We start from the raw sequence: 20,827 nt of genomic DNA, 5'->3' as shown, positions 1-20,827 counted from the left end.
AGTATCTGCTTTTGTTCCTTAAACAGTAACGATACAACATATTTTGTTCAGAATTATTTTATTTGGATTATAGCAATTAGTTATCACTGTTCAGTAGGCCAAATCCAGGCAGAGAGCACAGAATCAACTGCACAAGGCAACAACACTGACTAGTATTTTAGCATACAAACCATTTCACTGCATTATCAAGTTGAAATATCTTTCAACCATGCATAAAAAAATCTATGGTTAAGTCTTTCAGAACTCCAGGTAATACCAGATTCCTAAATATACAAAAAATACATTTAACTTATAATAATCTTAGTGAATCAGACTTATAAAATTACAATTTTATTCTTCACAACATAGAAAAAAATACAAAAATGACTATATATACTTTTCACCCAAGTCTCACTGATATATACATCAAAATATATGATTTGATGTATACTCATGAAAATTTTAAGCTGAAAGGTAAGTTTTAAAATGACACTGCAGATTGGTCTACACAAATGCCAACCTTCATAATGATAAGAAAAAAACCCTCTGATAAAAACATCACATTGTGAAAAAAAATGCAATTTACCTGCACCGTAACCTGCATTCTTACTGTAATTTACAAATATGAACATTTCTACAATTCCAGTTGTAAACTACCCACTGGTGAAAACCTTGGTCTTTTGGAGGGTAGTGACTAACTCAGAGCTGGCATGGTAGAACAAAAAGTGCTGTCAACTGAACCAGTGCACACAACAGAGAGCACCAAAGCAGGGGGGCCTGCTGGTTTGGAAAGGCTGATGGAGAACATGCAAGCCAAGTAAACAGTCTGTGGGGAAAATAAACCCCTCTGCATTTGTGACACAGTACAAATCAAAGCTTCTATTACAGAGTTCACAGAAGCCACTTGACAATTTCAGTGACAGATGAGGGGAAACCTCTTTAATTAGAAGAAACCTCACATGTGTCAGCAGAATCAGTATTAGGGAACAACCCAAACAGTTTTAGGGCATCACACTATGGTTGTCTCTCAAGATCACCTTCCAGTGATTTCCATAGAAGATAAACTTGAAAAAGCACTGCAACATGAAGCACTGAATTTTTGTACATAGTAACTGCATGTTCAGACTTCAGAAAATAATTTATAAATCAGCTTTGCTGGTAAGAATTCTTACTGTGAAAGCAGCTTTTTTCTTCTGAAAGGAAAAGTAACTCAATTTTCTTTTAAAAGGCCATAGTTTATTTGCATTTTTGTCATAAATTGATACTTTCAATTAAAGTAAATATTCCATCACAAAGCCTGTTCAGCAAAGGTGTTGGTTGTAGAAGCTTTCTCCTACTGGCAGCTTGGTGTGCTTTTCCATGGTGCCAGTGCTATCTGTTGTAGATCTGTACTGTATCTTTCTCATCAACAGAGCCAGAAGTATTACACAGCCATTTTTTATCTCCAGATTGGACCAACAAATTTGAAACCAAATCTTTTACTTGGGCACAGAAATCAAATTAAGAAAAGTTCAGCAGCTGAGCATTGACAATATCCAGTAACCTAAGTACATCAGGAAATCAGATCTTTTAGATTACATCCTTCAGAAATGTTGACATTAACTTCTTTAACAGCAAGTATAAGCAAAAGGAGATGTTTTGTTCAGAGGCAGAAGTTCACACTTTCAAACAATGAGTTCAGAATAATGTAACATTTCTCAGATCACTAAAACAAAGCACAAAACCTAATACAGAAAGGAACTGAATTGTTGCATCTTTGAATCCAAAATCATTTTGAGGTTGTATATGGCCACAGTAATAGAATCACAGAATTGTTTGGGTTGGAAAAGACCAAGATTGAGTCCAACCATTATCCTAACACTGCAAAATCCCAGTAAACAATGTCCTTAAGCACCACATCTTCAGGTCTTTTAAATACCTTCAACGATGGTGACTTTATCCCTTCCCTGGGCAGCTTGTTCCAATGCTTGACAATCCTTTCCATGAAGAAATTTTTCCTAATATCCCATTTAGACCTTCCTTGCCACAACAAGAGGCAGTATCCTCTAGTCCTATTGCTTGTAACTTGGGAGAAAAGACCAATACCCAACTTGCTACAACCTCCTGTGATTTTTAAGTCAGTCAATAATTGGCTCCAAAATGTTGAAAATAGAAGCAAAGAGTATTGTCTCTTATCCTTTCTCTGCTTGTAATAATCCTGTTTGTGTTGAACAGGAAAGGTTCTATATAGTGAAAGTTAGGAAAATTCAGTCCTTTTGATGGAGCCAAAGAAAATTACTGAAAAATTCCAAGTTTTTTTTTTTTTTAGTATCACTCTGACAAGCATAAATCTGAATAACTGTAAATCCAGCTCTTCCCAACTGCTAGAACAGAGAGCTGTGTCCTCAGTACCTGCCAGCTGTGTTTAGGAAGAGCTGGGATGTGTCAAACACAACTGGGCCATGCCCAGGGCAGGTGCTGGCAGGCACAGCAGCAGGCAGCATGGGAGTGGTCACACCTCATCTGTGCACTAAACCATGGAACAAGAGGGAAGCCAGAGAAGCCCACATGGTCTTGTCTATTGACTCTGACTGGATGCAGACAGGGCTATTTGGCCATCACTTCCTAACAGAGCAAAGCTATAACCTACATTTCCTTCTGTCTCTGCTTGGATATCCATTCATTTCCCTCCCCCTTTTGTTCCTTTCATTCCCCACCCTGTTACTCCACTCAGAAGTTTCTTCTAGACTTGGGGCACAGCTCACACAGCACTGGTGCTTTCTCAGCTCTTCCATTTTCCTTTTACCTTCCCAAGAAAAGGTTAAGCCTGAGAACCCAGAGACAGCACCTAGGAGAATATAACCTCTTGTGGTCTTCCACTCTTTCCAAAGAACAGATGAGGATGACTTGTCCAGTCTGCAAAGGCAGCATGCAACACAGGAGATAATCTGTTCTGCAAGGAGCAGATTATGACTTTGCAACATTTCAGAAGCTGAGTGCCTGGAACTGCCTGCTTGGATGTGCCAGAGTGATGACCTCAGTCACTTGAGAAAAGTCAGGCTAAGGAACAAGGCCCCCAAACACAGCAGACCAAGTATTCCTCAGCACTGAAAGATGAGTATCACAGACAATGACTAGAGATGATAATTTATAGAGAAAAAGGGAGAACTGCTCCTATTTCTGGGTGAACTATCTCCTTATATTGTTTAGATTCAATACTGATACAACTACAGTATTACAGTTAGTATTAATTTTTTTTTTAATATGTAAAAAAGTATTCAGGGATGCAGTACTTGGGGTAGTTTTAATGTTTCAGATAAGAATTACAGTCTCTGAATTAATATTAGCATTTGAGTGATCAGATCTTAAACAAGATCTTCAGAGAGCACAGTCTGGTCAGACACTGCACTGTTTAAATTCCTAAAAAACCACATTCCCCTCATTTTCCGTAATTAGTTTCTTGTTCTTGTTCCCATCACCTTTTAAATACACAACCTACCTTTCTAAATTCAAATACTTTGCCCAGATTACATGCTCCACTGATGTCTCTGACATTATCCTGAAGTATTCCAGAGCATATTGTTTGCTTTCACAGCAATACATATAGTTTCTGGCATGCAGTCAAGCACTTAAAAAAAAGAGGTATCTGTAATATAATCCCAATTCAGGCATTTTGTGGGTACAACTTCATCACTCATACTGCAACCTTCTGACATTTAGTAATAAATGAAAACCATTTAGCAGATCATTTAAGGAAAAGGTTAACTGCCAAGCCATATAAAGTTTAATTTTTCTGAAGCATTGCAAGCTGAAAATTATTTCAATGTTTGACATCCTGGAATTTGACTGAAATCAGATTTATTAGTTATTCTTGCCAAATTATTGGTCTTTTACCTCTGGCTTATTTTGGTATCCTCTTTACAAATGTGCTGGGTATGGAAAAACTGCAGCATTTTTGATGTTTGAAAAGTTCTGAAAAAGAGTTGGAATTACTCCGACTTCTTATGCTCTTCAGTGTGGGAGAGAACCTTTCGCCTCTGATGCAGCATGTGGAAATAGAGCTGAGGGAAGACTGAGGAGAAAACAGACTCAAGTGAATCAAGTGTGCAGAGGGGCCTGCAAGATGCAGTCCCATGGTCAAAGTCCCCCAGTCTCCATTAGAGGATGTGCTTATCCACTTTTTGCTTAAGTTATCTATCCCCTTTTACACACTAAAGAGATGAACTGATATTGTTCTTAGGCTTCAGGTACTATTAATTTTTCTGCTAGAGCAATCACATTTTTAATTAAATGCAAAATGCCTTATTTAACTCTTAAATGTGAAAGCAGATGACAAAAGTTGCCATATCTGCATGTACACAATACAGAGAAAACAGACTGCAGGGCAGAAAAAGCCCTTCAAGAGAAATTTCCAGATTTGTTTGATTTTTATGTAATCCTAGTGTCACTTTTTCAGACTCTAAGGCATTTTATTCACATCAGTGCCTCTTTCATCTCTCTCTATCCAAAGCTTTTTCTCTTTCTATTTCTAAAACTATGGTACGCAGTATGTTTGCAAAACAACAAAGGAGGGGGTGGAAAACATACATATACAAACAGCAGAAGCTGAAATTTCCATGAGAAACCTTTATCAACCATGCAAAAATTAAACAAGGTCATCAGCAGGCTAGATTGGTTACTTCTATGTATGTTAATCCCACAACTGTTTGCTTTTCCAGGTACAGCTGTTAATACTAAGAAACCTAACAAACTCATACTTACTTGGAATGTAAGAGATCATGACCAGGATCAGGAATGTATAGTAGTCAAATGAAAAATTGTACTTGTTAGGTAAACTAATGGAATACAAGCCAGACTGCCTGACGAAGGGTAATGCAGCATATATTGTGAGTAATTCACCTGAGACTCCCATTGGATACAATACTATAAACAAAGTATACCTGGAACGAAACACAGAAAGAATTAAAAGTTATGACAAACTGACAAAATATTTGTTAAATGATATTACAGACATTCAACTTTTCAATTCTCCACTCAGCATTCATTTTTCTTACATCTTATTTGATTAGAACATGGCAAGGTATGAACACTATTGCAAGGTAAGTACTCAAATCAGCAATCGTTTGGAAATATTTAAAGATTTTATCTGAGAATTTACAAATTATCTTTAAAACTATTCTCCACACATACTGACTTAATTAATTTGATTTCTGAACTCTTTGGTAGAAGTCATTTTACTACTTAAAACGGGGCCAAATATAGTTGGTATTAATCAATGAGCTTAAATATTATTTCAAGGAAAACCAGTGGATTCAAGAATTACTGCCAAATGTCAGTTTACTTACTGTCATCCCCTACTGTTAAGTATCACTTTCTGACAAACCATAACTTTGAAAATGGAACCGAGTTCAGACAAATGACTCTTTCAGCTTGCAATGCAATAGATTTTTTTAACCTGAAAATCTGCTGGAAAGAAGCTAGGCAGTCATGTTCGCAAACAGGGCAATTACCTGAAGGCAGAATCTAATTTTTCGCAATGCAACTACTTTACAAGATAAATATCCCTGTTAGATCAGTGGTTTAAGGCTGTAATTTTTATGATGCTACCGACCTGGCCCATTTGATGAGATAAGGGAGATGGTTTAACAAGCTAAACGTGTAAAAAGAGTAACGGATTATCTCGGTGATTGTCCAGGCCACTACAAACAAGAGGACACTGTCTTCACTTTGTACCTGTGAGAATGGAAAAAAGGCTTTGCATGAGTTTGAGCATTATCAGTTATTCACCAGACCCAAGAAAACCTCACAAGACTCTATGCCTGTGGGTTACTTTACTGCATCATTTTAGAGAACAGACTCCAAGAATGAGCTTAAAAGCAACATTAGTAACAACAGTAAAAAAACCCTTCTTATCGTGCTCTTATTTTTCTAGTTGCTTCAGAATAGCTCTGCTTCCTGATTGGGTAACTTCAGCGCTCATATTCTGTGCAAGGTAAATTGGTACAAGAAACCCCTGAAATGCTGAGCATAATTCTTAACTCTTCCCATTCCTATAGAGTACCAGCTTCTATTTCTGTCCTGTGATTGTCTCCTAGTGCAGAAAGAATGGCCTAACACTTGATACTTGGTTTAGACTTAATATTCTGATACTAGTCCATGGTACTTCTGAGCAGAAGCACTGTTTTCCTTCCTCTGGTCAGAAACTGGGTCCTACTTTTGAGCAGCAGCAGAGCAGCTAATACCAGATCTCAGGCTGGGAGGAGAGAAGAACCATGCTCAGACTGTCTCACCTCAGGTAAGCTTGATGGACCTGATTCACTGTTCCTTGCTCCATTTTCTGCTTATTGTAACTAGCATGGTTACACTCAAGGCAGCTATCATGTTTCACTGCTTTACACCTCTTGGAGCTTTTGTATCACTCACACATCAGTGAAGCAGCTTTAACTCCCTCCACAGTTTAACCCCGAGATCAGCTCAGCTGGTCTGAGCATGGTGCTAATAATGCTAAGGTGGGTTTGATCCCTGGATGGGATCATTTAGGAGCTGGACTCAGTGATCCTTGTGAGTCCCTTTAAGCTCAAAACATTCTGCAATAAACTGCCTTTACCTGTGATATTTATAAGATCACTCCTCAAAAGCATATACTTTAAAATGAAAAGTTATATTTATTAGATTATGGAGCATCATTATGAGGTTCAAGTTCCCAAAGGATCTCAAGTATATGCGGAGTCACGTACCCACAGTACAAATTCTTGAGGGAGCAGGCATGATTTTAATTCAGACTTCTCCCTCTCTCCCTCCCTCCCCTATTCAACAGAATTCCCAGCTGTATGAGCACCTTGAGCCCAAATTCAAGGTGGACAGTGGGAACAAAAAGAGCTCAACCACAGGGGCCCATATTTTCTCTTTTCCTCCAACTCTTGAATAAAGGGAAAAGGAAGTCAGAGATGTGGATGGTGCACTCTATTAATCTTGGACAAAGTACAAACCAACAGGAAAAAAAAATCAAGAATATATATATATATATATATATATATATACAATCAGAAACTTCTTAATAGGAGGGGAATTATATACTTTGAGTAAAAAAATATAATTTTTTTCCCAAAGGAATTACCCAGAAAAAGCTTTGTTACAGACTGCAAAATCCAGAAAAATTTATACAGAAATCTTGAGCTATCCTGGAATGTAGAGCTGCTGGTAATCTGTATTGTGCTGTAAATCTATGTTCTGCAGTATGTAACATTTCAGGTCACTTTAACTGCATTTTGCAGCAAAAGCACCTTATTCTTTTCCCACATTCAGATAATTTATTTATATATTAATCTCCCTTACATCATCATAAAAGAGCAAAATCCAAAAATTACACGAAGATTTTCAGAGAAGAGACCAAATCTATTTTTACACATTGCTGCAGGATCCTAATCCTGTTTGAGGTCTGCTTTATAAGGAAGACTTAGCCTCAACACAGAAAAGTGAACAACACTTCCCAGATGCTGCTGCTCCAAAGGAGGAATGTGCTTGCAAGCACTCCAGAGCTGCATCTTCTGGCCACATCAGGAGTAGCAGCTTAGTGATGAGTTCACCTAAACCTGTGACTCACCTCAACCTGTGCTTTAAATCCCACTTCTTTCCCTAGCTATGGAAATGGGTAAAGTCAAAACCCAAAAGTTTACAGCTTGAAGAAGCATCCAAGGACGGACACAAGGACAAGAAACTGGGGTGCTAACAGTGAATCATACACATGGAAGTAGAAAATTACAGCAGTTACAGTCCTGTTCTACCACATGACATCTCTAACACTGCCTTCAAGGTCTGGTCTACCCCCTCTCCTTTGTATTAGAAATTATTAAAACAGTTCACACCATTATGAAACACACAACCCTGTTAGGTCACTTAAAGAATCATCGATTGTGCCTTCATAACTTGTGCCCCTATCTCAGGAAAAAGAGTTTTTCAGGAGTCTTACTCTTTTAGCCACTGCTAATGCTACATTTGCATAATTCCTCTTCCAGGTTGAAGATAGGGCAAATACCAGTAGACCTTTAATAAACCACTAAGGCCAGTGCTCTCTGAGAATTCAATTCTTCTTCCACTACTTTTTTCATGCCATTCTTTCACGGAAGCCTTAGACACAAGTCAAAACTTTATTTACACCTTATTTATCCAATTCTCTTAATAGGGATCAATTAAACAACAGGCATAGTTTTTTGGCATGTGTTTCAAGCCAACATAATATCAAGGAGGGTCCTGAATATATTTCAGCTTTTCTTAAATACTGTGAATAGCAGACGATGTTTGCTAAAATATAAGAGACCACTGTCTTTTAAGATGCAAAGATGAAAGCTGGGAGTTGACAAAATAAAGCCTGAGAGGTTTTTAATGTTCTCCTTAAGATTGGAAAGGGAAATTTCTCTACATTAAGAGTAACAGTTTGACAAATTTGCAGAAAATTTCAGCTAAACACATAATTAAGCAATCCAATGCAGAAGAGCAAAACCAGCAGTACTATGCAAGTGTAATGATGGAAAATATTGGAACAGCACGTCTCTCTCCAAAGAGCTGGTTCTCTGGTGCAGTAATTAAAAAATAAAACATAAAATTCAGGGGGAAAAAAAAAGGAAACATTACAGTAGGCACAAAGAGCCTGACAGACTATTGTGTTGTATAGTATTGCTCTAATTTTACATAGATGTAAAGCAATGATGAGTCAGGTTTTTAAATTGTACTCAGCCATTCAGAGTTCTGACCCTTCCAGCATGGACTTTTTACTACAGCTTTGTCCTAAATATCATAAGTTAACACATTCTTCTCTCTTTTAAGTCAGTATACTTTATTACTGATTGAAGATATCAATTCCCAACTGCAGATACTAGAGTCCCAATTACCAACTCTACGTATTGTAAATGTTGTTTTCACAGTATCGCTTGCCTGTGTGCGCTACAAAAGTTCTTCCAAATATACATTACACTTATTTGCAACTCATCTCTAACTGAACCCAATGGGATAAGCAATAAACTGCCTGCTGACACCATTTTAAAATTACCCATCAAAACTGGGTGCAGAATTATCAATCAGAATGGAACTCCTTGATGGCCTGCCACAATGTCACCAGAAGATCTCACTGCTCACTCAAATTCAAAAAGACATCTTTTGAGCTGAAGGGCACTTTTTGTTCTCCTATGCCTACATCCTCCCAGCCCTTCACACAAAGCTGTTCATCCCCCTCCTCTGCAGGGGAAACAGTAAAATTCACTGAAGTGGTTCCTTTCTGATGTAATGGCCAGCAGTGATGACATGCCAGGCCCTCCTCCGCAACACCAACAACTGTTCCTACAGGACAGGTGAGGAGAATCTCCGTGTGCAGTGCTTTAACATTCGCCATGCTTCAACATTTATTGTGAATAACTTCATATGGAGTTTAAACACATCAGCACTGAAGTCCACAAAAAGCACAAACAGGTTAGTGGCAAGAAGCATGCTTCAAATCACATCACATTTCTAGAAGTGTATCCTGACAGAAGGAGGGATGCAATACACATTTCTTCTTTTAGCTGTATTATATACAAAAACAGTCTGGGAAAGCAAGATATTGAGCAAGTCTTATTCAAAAAGTTAAAGAGGAAAACTGCATTTTATTTTACAAGAACCTCATCATGCAACTGCATTGCTTACAAGTTCCATAAAGCTGTGTGACAATTTAATCCTGGCCTTCACCATGGAGCTCACTTGTGCAGACAGCCCTTTAGAGAAAGTAGAACACTTGTGACACCTGCAATACATCTCCCCAGGTGAGCCTGCAGGCTCCCTGGTTGGGGTAAGGGGAGGGGTAAGAATACAGCCTCTTATTTGATTTATTTGCTCTAAGTCACAGGTCAGAAACTCATCACAGGGTTCCTCATCCAAGCCATTCGTAAACCCACTTTCTAAGACATTAAAGAAGTAACACATAATACAGTCTCTTGCAAGACTTTAACCAGAAGACCACACAAGTGTGGGGAAAAAAATCTGCATGGAATATTCTTGAAAAAAATTCTTGTTAAAAGTCAAATATCAAATATCTGGCTATACTCATTGCTACCATTTTGTTGGTTTTCTCTGGTGAGAATGTGGGAATAAGCTTCAAAAAAACCTAACCCACAATCATATTACAGGTTTTTCTTTGATGTCTAACAGACAACACATGAAATAATTCTAATCCTTCCAATCTAACCTTTAATATTTGGGTTACATCAAAACCAGGAGACAATTCATATAAACACATTATCACTGTTTTTTATGAAGCACCAGATATCCCAATATCATATAGATAACAAGCACAACTCTAGGAGTATTTATTTTAATGTATTTTATGCATACATAAAAAAAAATCTAACGTCTTGAGATTATGGCTTTTTTTTTTTTTGTTCAAAACCTAGTACTTATTTCTGATGAATTAATAGAGACCAGAGTACATTTATTTGCACCTACATGGAAGTCCATTAGAAAATAGGTTTTATGTTTATTGAGAAAAATAACATTCCTCCACTTCTAAACAGCATGAAACTAAAGCTTCACAATACCAGAAAGGACTGTTAATTACTAGGAACTACAGCGACTTATGTTACTCTACATGTGCATGGATGCTCTGATAGCAGGTTTGGAGGAAGGGACAGAAAGCAGCTTCCCTCAAGACTTTGTAAAAATACAAGTTCCTTAAGACATTCTCCATGTCAAGTCACAAATAATCTTATGCATTAAGTGACTGTCACTTATTTCAGGCACCCATGCTGACACTGGTATTGAGACTAATTTTTTTCTTTAAAAAGAAGAAAACCAGTAAGATTAGTTGGCTAAAGTTACAGCAGAGATGCAGCATATCTGGGCTACTACAAAGATTCAGATGACACGAGTCAATCACCAGTATCAATGGTCAGTAACCTGTACCAACCAAAGCATGTCTAGATTTTGAAACAGCTATCAAGAATAATCTTCAAAAAACACAGCTTCCAAAAGATTCTAAAGAGATCTGCAAGAAGTACAGCACTATTTGGTGTGGTGAGCAGTGAGAAAAAACACTCAGCCCCCAGAAATTACCTACATTTGAATATAAGAAAATTGAATGAAGGACAGAAGAAAGATTATCCTGGAGAGTGACAATGGAGAGCACAGAGGCAGTGCTGTGCACAAACAATTGAGGGGGAGTTTCAGATGCCACAGGAAGTGAATTGCATATGCAGGAGGGCAATGAGATTTTGCTTTTAATTATGGCACTAGTGAGATTAACACTAGAAGGCTGTACCAAATTCTGTGTTCTGTGTTACACACTGTAAGCTGTTTAACTGTCAGTAAGGACTGAAGAATCTATCCAGGAGCTATATGTCTTACAGGGACAGAATCAGACCTTGCTCTGTTTGACTGTCAACAAAAGATGACATCAGATCTATTTTTATTTCTTTTGATCCACAGAAATTTATATGAACAATTTCCCATGTTGGGATACAAACAGAAGACATTTTAGGGACAATAAGACAGCAATCAACACTCACTTTTCAGAATGGATCAACAGTTTTTCTATCAATCTGTAGCTTGACTTACCTCTTTTACACTATGTGTTACTGCCCACGTCAGGAAAACCCTTGACATCACTTGGAAAGCAGTCAGAACAACAGAAGAGGGAACAATGCCTGAAAGGTATTTTGCAGTTAGTAAATATTCCCGACTACCAGGGTGGGAGGTAGGGGTGGGGAAACAAAACACAGCTAAACCAAAGTCCAGTTATTTAAAATTTCTGGAAGGAAAGCATTTAATTTGTTTTAATTTGAAAATATGAAGTCAGTCCTTTAGTGTGTTTGTACTGCATAATGCAGTGCAATCCCCTTACAAGGCTCCCTGCATCAAAATGCAAACAAATGTAATTGATCTTGTTGCAATTACAGCACATTCCTCAATACAGAGAACAGCTCAATCAGATAATTTCAATCAAGCAGCTTCTGGGATGTAGTCTTTTAAATAAGTCCTGTTTGATTAAAATATCCAAGATACTCTTCATTACTGTGATTTAAAAAGTAAGGATAACAAATATGTTTTGCACTGTATATCCCAAAAAAAGCAGCCATCAAAAATTAGAAGTATTTTTCAGAAACACTGATCTAGCCCATATTTTGATAGATGGAAAGTTTGTAGTTCCTTCCTGGAAATACAGCTCAGAAAAAAAATCCAAACCACCCAATCAACCAAAAAAAACCAACCCCACAACAAACAAACCCCAGGGAACAGCTGATGCACAGGCAGGTACAGAATCAACTTTAAGATTTTCTCAAGGAAGCAGATATCACTGATTCTTCCAACAAGTTCTGAGGTGCCAATTGACCTGTCAGTAAAAGAACCCTACACAGCCAGGTCTGCCAAAGCAGGAACGGCTTTAGACTGCAAGATTACACAAAATTTCTAAACTTTGTAACCCAAAGCTTTATTTTCCTCTAACAGCTAAACAACAGAGAGCAGGTGTAGCTCCTAAGATACAGTGAGAAGTGCTTGTAAAGATGTAGAGACCAAAGAGGAAAATTAAATGGGAAAAAAAGAGTAAGAAAAGTCAAAAGCAAGTTTCAGTCTAATTATTTTCAATGATATGTTTTGGCTTCTTTGAGAGGAAAAAGGAAAATCCTACAGACATAATTGTCTTCAGTTTTATCACATTGTCTTGGTCTCTGGGCTACATGTTATCTCCTTTCCAAGTAGAGCTCTGCATTTTTTAAATATCTGCCATATGTCAAAAGTCCTGTTCGCCACCATGCTTCACAGAGACACTCCCCTACCAGTCTTTGTATTTCAAAGGACTTCCCTCACAGATGCTAACATTACAGATTCTACTGAAAAGATGTGGAGAGAAAAGTTATGCTGATACACACAGCCATCTGTCACACATAAGCTCTTCTATTGACAGAGAATTACAGCTCTAGTTAGAGCAATTAGTTCAGCAGGGGCAAAGGAATCTGCAAATTTCCTGTTTCTCCTTGCATATAAACTTTTGCTACAGTCAGTAGGACTGCACCAGACAGCAGCAGTGCATCCAGCTGTGCAAAACCCCCTCACTTTATTTAGCTGACAAACACTTCCATTAACAGAAAAAAATATAATCCACAGCCAGTTATAAGAAAACCAAAACCAATCTTTTGCAAAAGAGCTTTGTTAGGGAAAGCAAAAAGGCAGAATAAAAGCAGCATAAAATGTTGCCACTTTCCCCTAATGGCTCTCTCTAATATTAAATTGTGCTACTAAGGATAACTTGGGCTAAATGGATCCACACCTCAAATCAACTGAGCCAGATGATTAGTTTTGCACACAGGCAGGCTGCATAATCATCTTATTTGCTGTTCTGCATCAGCCTGGAAGGTGAAACACAGGATCTCTCCTGCTACTCACTGATTTGATGGACATAAACATCCAAGTGTGAGGAAATGATAATCCAACTACATTTTTTACATTCTTAGATTTAGTACCAGTAAGCACCGATGTCTGCACACCAGTTTAGGTTAAGAAAATAGCAGAGCATTATGGATTTATGATGGTAAAATCAGCAATTTATCTGCAAGGTTTTCTCTCCAGTATTCCAAGATTTAACTTTGCCTTCTTGCCACTTGTTAAGTAAGATCTTAAAAATGGCACACTTTTCATATTAATTTTAACAAGTTTTTTTTTAAAGTATGATTTATTCTGGTAGAAAATAGTAATTGAAATTTAGTGAAATTAAACAGCATTGGAAGGATTGCCTTGGCAGCACAGGCAAATAGATGATACACACAGTTTAGTAGTAAGGTGTATATGATCATTCATTTCTTGAGGTGATCTGTGCACAGCTTATGAACAGCCTTCTTAAGACATTTTCAGAGCAGCTGGAGGATTCAGGAGGGTCAGAACTACTTCATCAACGACAGAACCAGACTGCCCTCTGCTGACATTCCTAACACCAGTTCTCCCAACACCTCACTTGGTTATTAAAACATCCCACAGAACTCACTATGAGCCTACAATCCAATAACCTCTCCATTATGTGGCTGTCTGGACAATGATGAAAACCAGCAAGTTTGTAGTTGCAGCTTTAGGAACCTCAACACCATCTTACTCTGTAAGTAGTGGCTAGTGAACACTCAGATAGGAGCTGAAGCACTGTTTTATTGCTTTGTGACGTCTCAAATTAGGGAGTAAAAGTCTGGAATGTATTTCAAACAAAAACTAATAAGTTACACAAGAATTAAATTCAGCAATTCACAGACTGTAACATTTTTCTTGCTAATATATTGCTAAAAGTTCAGTCTTCTATAAAAATAGTAAACAGAAAATTTGCAAGCTTACCAAGTGCACAGTGCAGAATCTAGAACAAAAAGAAAAATTCAAATTATTAACTTTTCAAATTAAGCAATTCAGACATACATTTAGTTCTGTTACAAGTGCTTATGATTTAGTATCTGCATTTCAGTGATTAAGATTAATATTTAGCTGGGCTGCCCAAGCTAAATAGCAGACAGTAAAACTCAACTTGCTAAAAGGAAAACTTCAGCTTTTGTGTGAGCTGTTCGGTAGAATTAAAGTAAATGTAAGAAATACAACACGTTCATGCAAGTATTAGTAAGGCTAGGGAATAGGACTACACCCACCTCAAGCAAAGCTCCAGTTTGGAAGAATTTCAGGGGCTTTTCTATTGAATAGTAAAGGCTGTGGTAGCTGCCTTTAGCCAGATATGCCCGAACTAGACCAACTGCAATAACGAGCCACCTGAAAAAGAGAAAAGAGGAGACATTAAGCAAAGCAGAAATAAAAAGAAACCTTTAATCCCTCTTTCGATACTTGATAAAGCAACAGGCAGAACTGTCCTGAAAAACACTGACTCTGCAACACTAGAAATGTTAAATGCTTGCATCTTCTACAAATTTATCCAAGTGAAACATGATACATTTTTAAAGCATTTTTCAGCACCGACATGGTACCAATATCTCTAATGTCTCAATTTATTTTTAAGTGAGCTCTGTTTAATTGGTTATGAAATGTATCCATGGCAGATTGGCATCACATTTTGCTTAGTTCAAGCAGAAAACCCCTGACAGCTAGTCAGAGACCTATTACCAACTTAGAGCATAAACAAGATTCAGAAGGCATTGATTTTAACATTTCAGTTCAAAGCAAACCCCTAGACATTATGAGAGGTCATCCAGCTTAGTTGGTAGCACATATTATACGAGAAATAGTTATAGATAAATAACTTCAACAAAACTGAGCTTGCTACAGCCTTGAAGGCAGCATGGCCATTCCCATCCCAGTTTTCCTTTTCAACCAATAAATACATCTGAGCCTATGTAAGTAGTGCCCATATAACTGCAACTGTGTGTGGACAATGTGACCTGTTAACCCTGATGATTTTTTCCTTCAGGTAATTTAAACAAACCTAAAAATCTTTCATCCTGGCTGATGAAGTTTTCACTATCACAGCTGTCCAGAGCTGGTGCTTGCCCACAGCATGAGAAATTCTTCAATCACGTTTATGCCAAGCCACAAACCCAAGGTGAGTGGTCAACCCTGGCCAAACACTTTCCATTTAAAATAGCATCTATAGTTAATTGTAGTTTCCAATTGCTTTTGGCAAACATGGGGAGAAGGGGTTGATTGGTTAAGAAGAATCCTTAACAGGGTCTCCCAAACTTTTCACTGACAGTCTCATCCTGGCTGTCTTACACTCAACTACTCTGAATGCCACCCAATTTTACCTCTGTCTCACTCCAAATTCGTTGTGTAAATCAACAAGTGTCTCTGCTAATTCATCTCAATGTGTAGACCTGTAGCAAGCCCACTGACTACGCAATAGTTGTCATCCTTTGGAAAAAAGTGTGTAGCTGTGGTTTTGTAACAGGGATGATGAAGAAATTCCCTTTATTTACATCATATTATAATCTTAAAAGTAATGCATTAGCTTGGATATTGCAAAGTATGTGCACATATAATCCCAAATGTAATAATTGTTTGAAACACACAGTGAAGCTCAGATTTTTCAATAATAAATAACTCTGGTATCCAAGTTTGTGTTTGTAACAAAATCTGTTGCAGAATTGAAAAAAAAGCTAATTAATTTCTGCTTTAACTTCTGGAAGACATGCACCAAAGAAAAGCAGGGGGAGTGGGGAAGATAAATGCAAAAAAGAAACAAGACCTCCCTTTTTTCAGAGTGACAAGTTATTTCAGTTAAAGCCATCTTGTGAAAGACAAACATTTGCCAAGTAACTGCTGTTTACAAAAGATAAATCAGATTCATTTTGTATTTGGACTTCAGTGTAGAATAACCCAGTAAGCACTACAGCATTAGTGATTCGCCCCTGTAACACGAACTGCTTCTTCTTTAGAACAGGGAATCAGAGCAGATTGACACTGTACTCTTCTTATCTGTCAAGTTTCTCGGTTTTTCCTGATCTTCCACGTTTGTTGAGAAACTGCTGAGTTGAGCAATTTCTCCAGTTGCACAAGATGCCAGTTCTTGGCTGTGCCTGCAAACCATTCTCACCTGAACAGAGACTGGTAAATCCACAGCTCCCAGAGGAGCTCCAGCCTTTTGCTCAGTTCCACCCTAGTGCCAGATCACTGACTCCAGCAAGACTGTACTTTCCATTCCATTTACTATCTGCATTTGATACAGATCAGACCATGATCCATACAAAATTAAAAGCTGAGCCTAGTTTGTGCTGAAGCTTTTAGTATCTCTGTCCTGCTTCTGTGATTCTTAAATAGTTCTTCACCCTCTAGGACTAGACAAAATAGAACAGGAGAAGGTGAAACCAAGGAATATCAGCTGAAAATGGAACTTGGCAAGAAGTTTAGAAGGGCAGCAAAAGGCACCACTATCTCATGAAAGCTCATTTCTCTGACCTACACATTGAACTCCACTTGATAGCCCAGCTGGAGTTACACTTCATTAAATTACTGCTACTCTGTCTGTAAACTCCAAACTGGACGATTACCATTCTTTGATTAATCCAGAATAAGAAAAATGAATACTGCACACACACAGAGTTTTTTTACTTTCATTTCGTCAGACTTGACAGACAAGCTTTTTGCTCAGGTCCTTAACTCCCTTGACTCTCTCACAGGTCATAGAAAAGCATTTTCTTATGCAAAGTTTACTGAGGTTCTGTAACATTTATGCAAGAGAATACAGCAGAGCTATACAGCAAGTACACCTGAAAGGGAGAAGTGTACTTTGACTCTCAACAACCACTCACTGTAGACGTGGACAATGAAACTCATAACCCAGAACACTCTTTGAGCAACACTGATTAATACAAACCTTTGCAAATTCAAAAGCTATTACATTACCATTGACCTTGCTGAGTGAAATCCTTTTAAAATTCATTGTTTATACCACCACCAGCTACTTATACCCAGAAGTACTAGTCTGTTACAGCACTTGACTAAAAATAAGAAACATAATCACCTTTTAAAGCAGTTTATCTAACATTTACACTCAGCTCTAACAGCACGCCCCTGCTCCCCACCTAGCACTATTCAGTGATTTTGGTCAAGCACAGTTTTTAGGAAAAGTAATTTCTATGCTGTATCTCTGCCTCCAGAAATGAGTTCCCCATGACAGGTCAGGTATGACTACACAGCTTCACACTGTGATGGGAAGAGTCTGCCTCAACACCAGAGAAGCAAGATGCAGAGCTTTCTGTAGCTTAATGCTTTGAACCATGGACAATAAAACCTGAGCAAGTACAGCTGAGAACCAACTGCAGTACTGGTTATCCCCTGTTGTACTATGATTGTCCCCTTTCTAAAAAAAATACCAACCCAAAACATGAACCAAATAGTACGTGCATGCAGCTCCAGTCAGAGATCCACAGGTACACAAGCTTTTTGTACAGTTTTGCTCTTGTAAAAAAACATTGCATCGGTTTTTTTATGTAGGAATCCATACACCATGTGCACTACAGCATAAAACTAGAAACAAGATCTATTATTTTTGGAGTAAGTTGTGTTTTCTTTAGCTAAGCCAAGACAAATGCAAAGTAAATAGAGTAGCTATGCTGACATTTTTTAACTGTTATTTGATCTATTTTAAATAAAGTTGATAGTCAAGGCAACTATGGTTTTAGAACACTTACTTTAGTACATATTTACTGCACAATGATGTTGATGTGTCCTTCAGTTTATAAGCCTTTTGTAAACCAAACAAACCACTTCCAAAAAACCCCAATGTGCTGTTAGAGCATCACTTCATCACTTGGGCACCTTGAATTTTTTGTTTTTTTCTTTTCACAGTTCTCTTTCCAAGGCAGTGCAGTTGGAGAAACTAAATCTGAGCACTCTGACTGACACAGGGCCAGTAAATAATCAGTGCCACCAGCTGTGTATCAATCATTAGATCTTTTCATCTGAACAACTGAGCTTCTGTCAACCAACTCCAGAAAAACTACCTTTTTAAAAGGCTTCACAATAATAAGAAACAAACTGAGCTTTTTTCCCTAAGCTCAATCTTGTACATTGTGGAATTTCAGCAGCGTCCAGGGGAAGTGCCAACTCAACATCCATTTGAAGAGGAATTATCAGTGAGAGCTCTCGGTGACCTACCCCGAAAGAGAAGTGAGAGACAACACAGAGATATGACCATGATCACAGAACTCATATGTGACTCCCCAAATTGCAGAAATCATATCATCACAACCATGTCCAGAGAAAAGCAGCTCATGTTAAAAAAACATAAATCACATCCCACCCACGAGTGGAATTTTCTAAGAGGTTTGGTCTAAATCAAGAAAATGGGTAACACTGGGATCGAGATTTATATTACAACAGAAAGCTAAATAGAGGTTTATGTTATTTATTTGAGTTTCCAGCACTCAATTTTTAATTTGTTCTTCTGAAGAAATAGAAATTTCCCATGCTCAGGAGCTTGCATGCCATGACAAAAAGTTCGTGACCACGAAAAAAACTTTCCATTTATACCACAGCTTCTCTCTCAGGTTTTTTATATCTTTTATAAACACAAGTGAATTGCATATGAGCAGCAAAATAAGCAGGGAAATGCTTTTATTTCTTAGAAGAATTCAGAGGTGAACTTGTTAACATGGTGCAGGGACACCACAACAAAACTGAAAAGTTCTCCTGACTGCCTGCAATATGTTGTATTACTCACGTAATTATTTCTGAAACAACAGATTACTTAAATTAAGCTGGTGGGTAATTATCCTTGCCCTCTGAGTGAAATACCCTGCTAATATCCTATGGAGCCATAAAGCAGCTCAGTAACATTTCACAGTAACACAGCTGTTGGGCAATAGGTGTACCAAGCACCTCACAAGAACTGAGCTCTCTCAGCTCCCCTACCTCTGATCCACACAAGTGTAAATATCTTGTAACCTGAAATAGCATCAGCTGCCACCAGCAAAGACAAGAATCTTCATGTCCAACTGCCTTATTGAAGTGAATCATATCTATATTAATTCTACACTAACCTTCCTCCCAAACATGACACTACTCTGTTTCCTCAACTCCTCACCTGCCAGGGTTTATCTAGCAGAAAACACGCTCAGTTGGGATCTATCTTAAAGGCTCTTTTCTTCTCCCACCCAAATATCCCCAGTCTTTCAAAAGATGGTTTTATTTTTATCCAGATTCCAATGAGATGCGACAGCCACAATCAATTTAAAAAAAGAAAAAAGTCTCCTTTCTCTTGAGAGTTCTCAGTTGCCAATATTTTTAGTTTTGTACCTAAGAACACACGCGAGCAAGCACCAATTGGCCGCAGTCTGCATTCTGCTACGCAGGACAAGGGCAGAGCACCAAGCTGGTCCAGGAGCTCACATATCCCAAAAGCAGCTTCCAACCTCAGGTTACAGAACTGCTGAAGGGTTTATGGAGAAATCTTGCAGGGCTCAAGATCTTTGCCTTTAACTACTGCTGTGGACAAATTCCCTGTATTTAGGGTCACCTCTCTAGTGAAATCTGCTGGAATCTACACCACAGACATGGTGATGCAAGGAACCACCTGGATGTGAGAACTGCTGCAGCGCACATTAACGTGTCACTGATGTCGCACGGCAGCTCCCAGCGAACGCACCTCGCTGCTGCGCAGAGCCCGTCCCGGCAGGGGCACGGCGGGCAGGCCGGGCAGTGCCGAGGGTCACCCGGGCCAGAGCTGCGGGGCCTGGCACGGGCTGGGCAGGGCCAGGCTCGGGGCCCCCGGGCTCCCAGCCCGCTTTACGGGCACAGTGCACGGTGAGAGCCGGACAGCGGCAAGGCAGCTGAGCACGGACGCGCAGGAGCCGCTCTCCAGCACGAGGAGCGGCGAGCGAGGGCTCGGCCGTGCGCTCCAGCGTCACCCAGAGCGCGAAGCGGGGCCACCGACAGCTCGGGGGGCTCGGGGCACAGCCCCGCGGCCGGACCGGAGCCGGACCCGGGCGGTGCAGCCGCATGGGCTCGGGACGGACGGGAGCGCGGGCAGGGCGGCGGGAGAGGCCGCTCGCTGCTCTCGGCCCGGCCCCGCTCCCTGCGGCCCGGCGCCGCCCTCGCTGCCCCGCCGGACCCACCCGCGGCCGCAGCCCGGCCGAGCGCAGCCCCTCGCCCCGGCGGCGGCCCCGGCCGGGGATCCCCGCCAGCGGCCCCGCCCGCTCCTTACCCCGCCGTCATCACCACGTTGTAGATAACGAGGTAGCCCGTGGCCAGCGCGCCCGGGCCCTTCCTGCGCCGCGCCTGCTGCCCGCCGTAGCCGTTGTCCGCCCGGCTCCCGCCGCTGCCGGCCGCCGCCATCTCGCGGCTCCCGCGCCCCGCCCGCTGCCGGCGCTCGGCGGGCGCGGGGCGGGACTTCCCGCGGGCCGGCGGGGGCGGTCTGCGCAGCCGCGGCACCGCC

The 20,827-nt window shown here is 39.7% G+C and overlaps 1 protein-coding gene across 1 annotated transcript; it reads right to left on the bottom strand.

The window, feature by feature from the left end:
* Positions 1 to 41: 41 nt before the first annotated feature.
* Positions 42 to 20,791, bottom strand: HACD2 (3-hydroxyacyl-CoA dehydratase 2). Its single transcript, XM_004176712.5, has 7 exons — positions 20,597 to 20,791; positions 14,595 to 14,712; positions 14,293 to 14,311; positions 11,536 to 11,624; positions 5,570 to 5,691; positions 4,720 to 4,898; positions 42 to 4,030 (listed from the first exon to the last, which is right to left on the bottom strand). Exons 1-7 carry the CDS (start codon positions 20,725 to 20,727, stop codon positions 3,948 to 3,950), a joined length of 741 nt encoding a protein of 246 aa, XP_004176760.2. The 5' UTR covers positions 20,728 to 20,791; the 3' UTR covers positions 42 to 3,947.
* Positions 20,792 to 20,827: the final 36 nt, after the last annotated feature.

Source organism: Taeniopygia guttata, chromosome 7, assembly GCF_048771995.1.
Source record: "Taeniopygia guttata chromosome 7, bTaeGut7.mat, whole genome shotgun sequence".
Taxonomy (NCBI): domain Eukaryota; kingdom Metazoa; phylum Chordata; class Aves; order Passeriformes; family Estrildidae; genus Taeniopygia; species Taeniopygia guttata.
The sequence above is the reverse complement of the archived record's forward strand: the minus strand, read 5'-3'. Positions and strand labels throughout refer to the sequence as shown.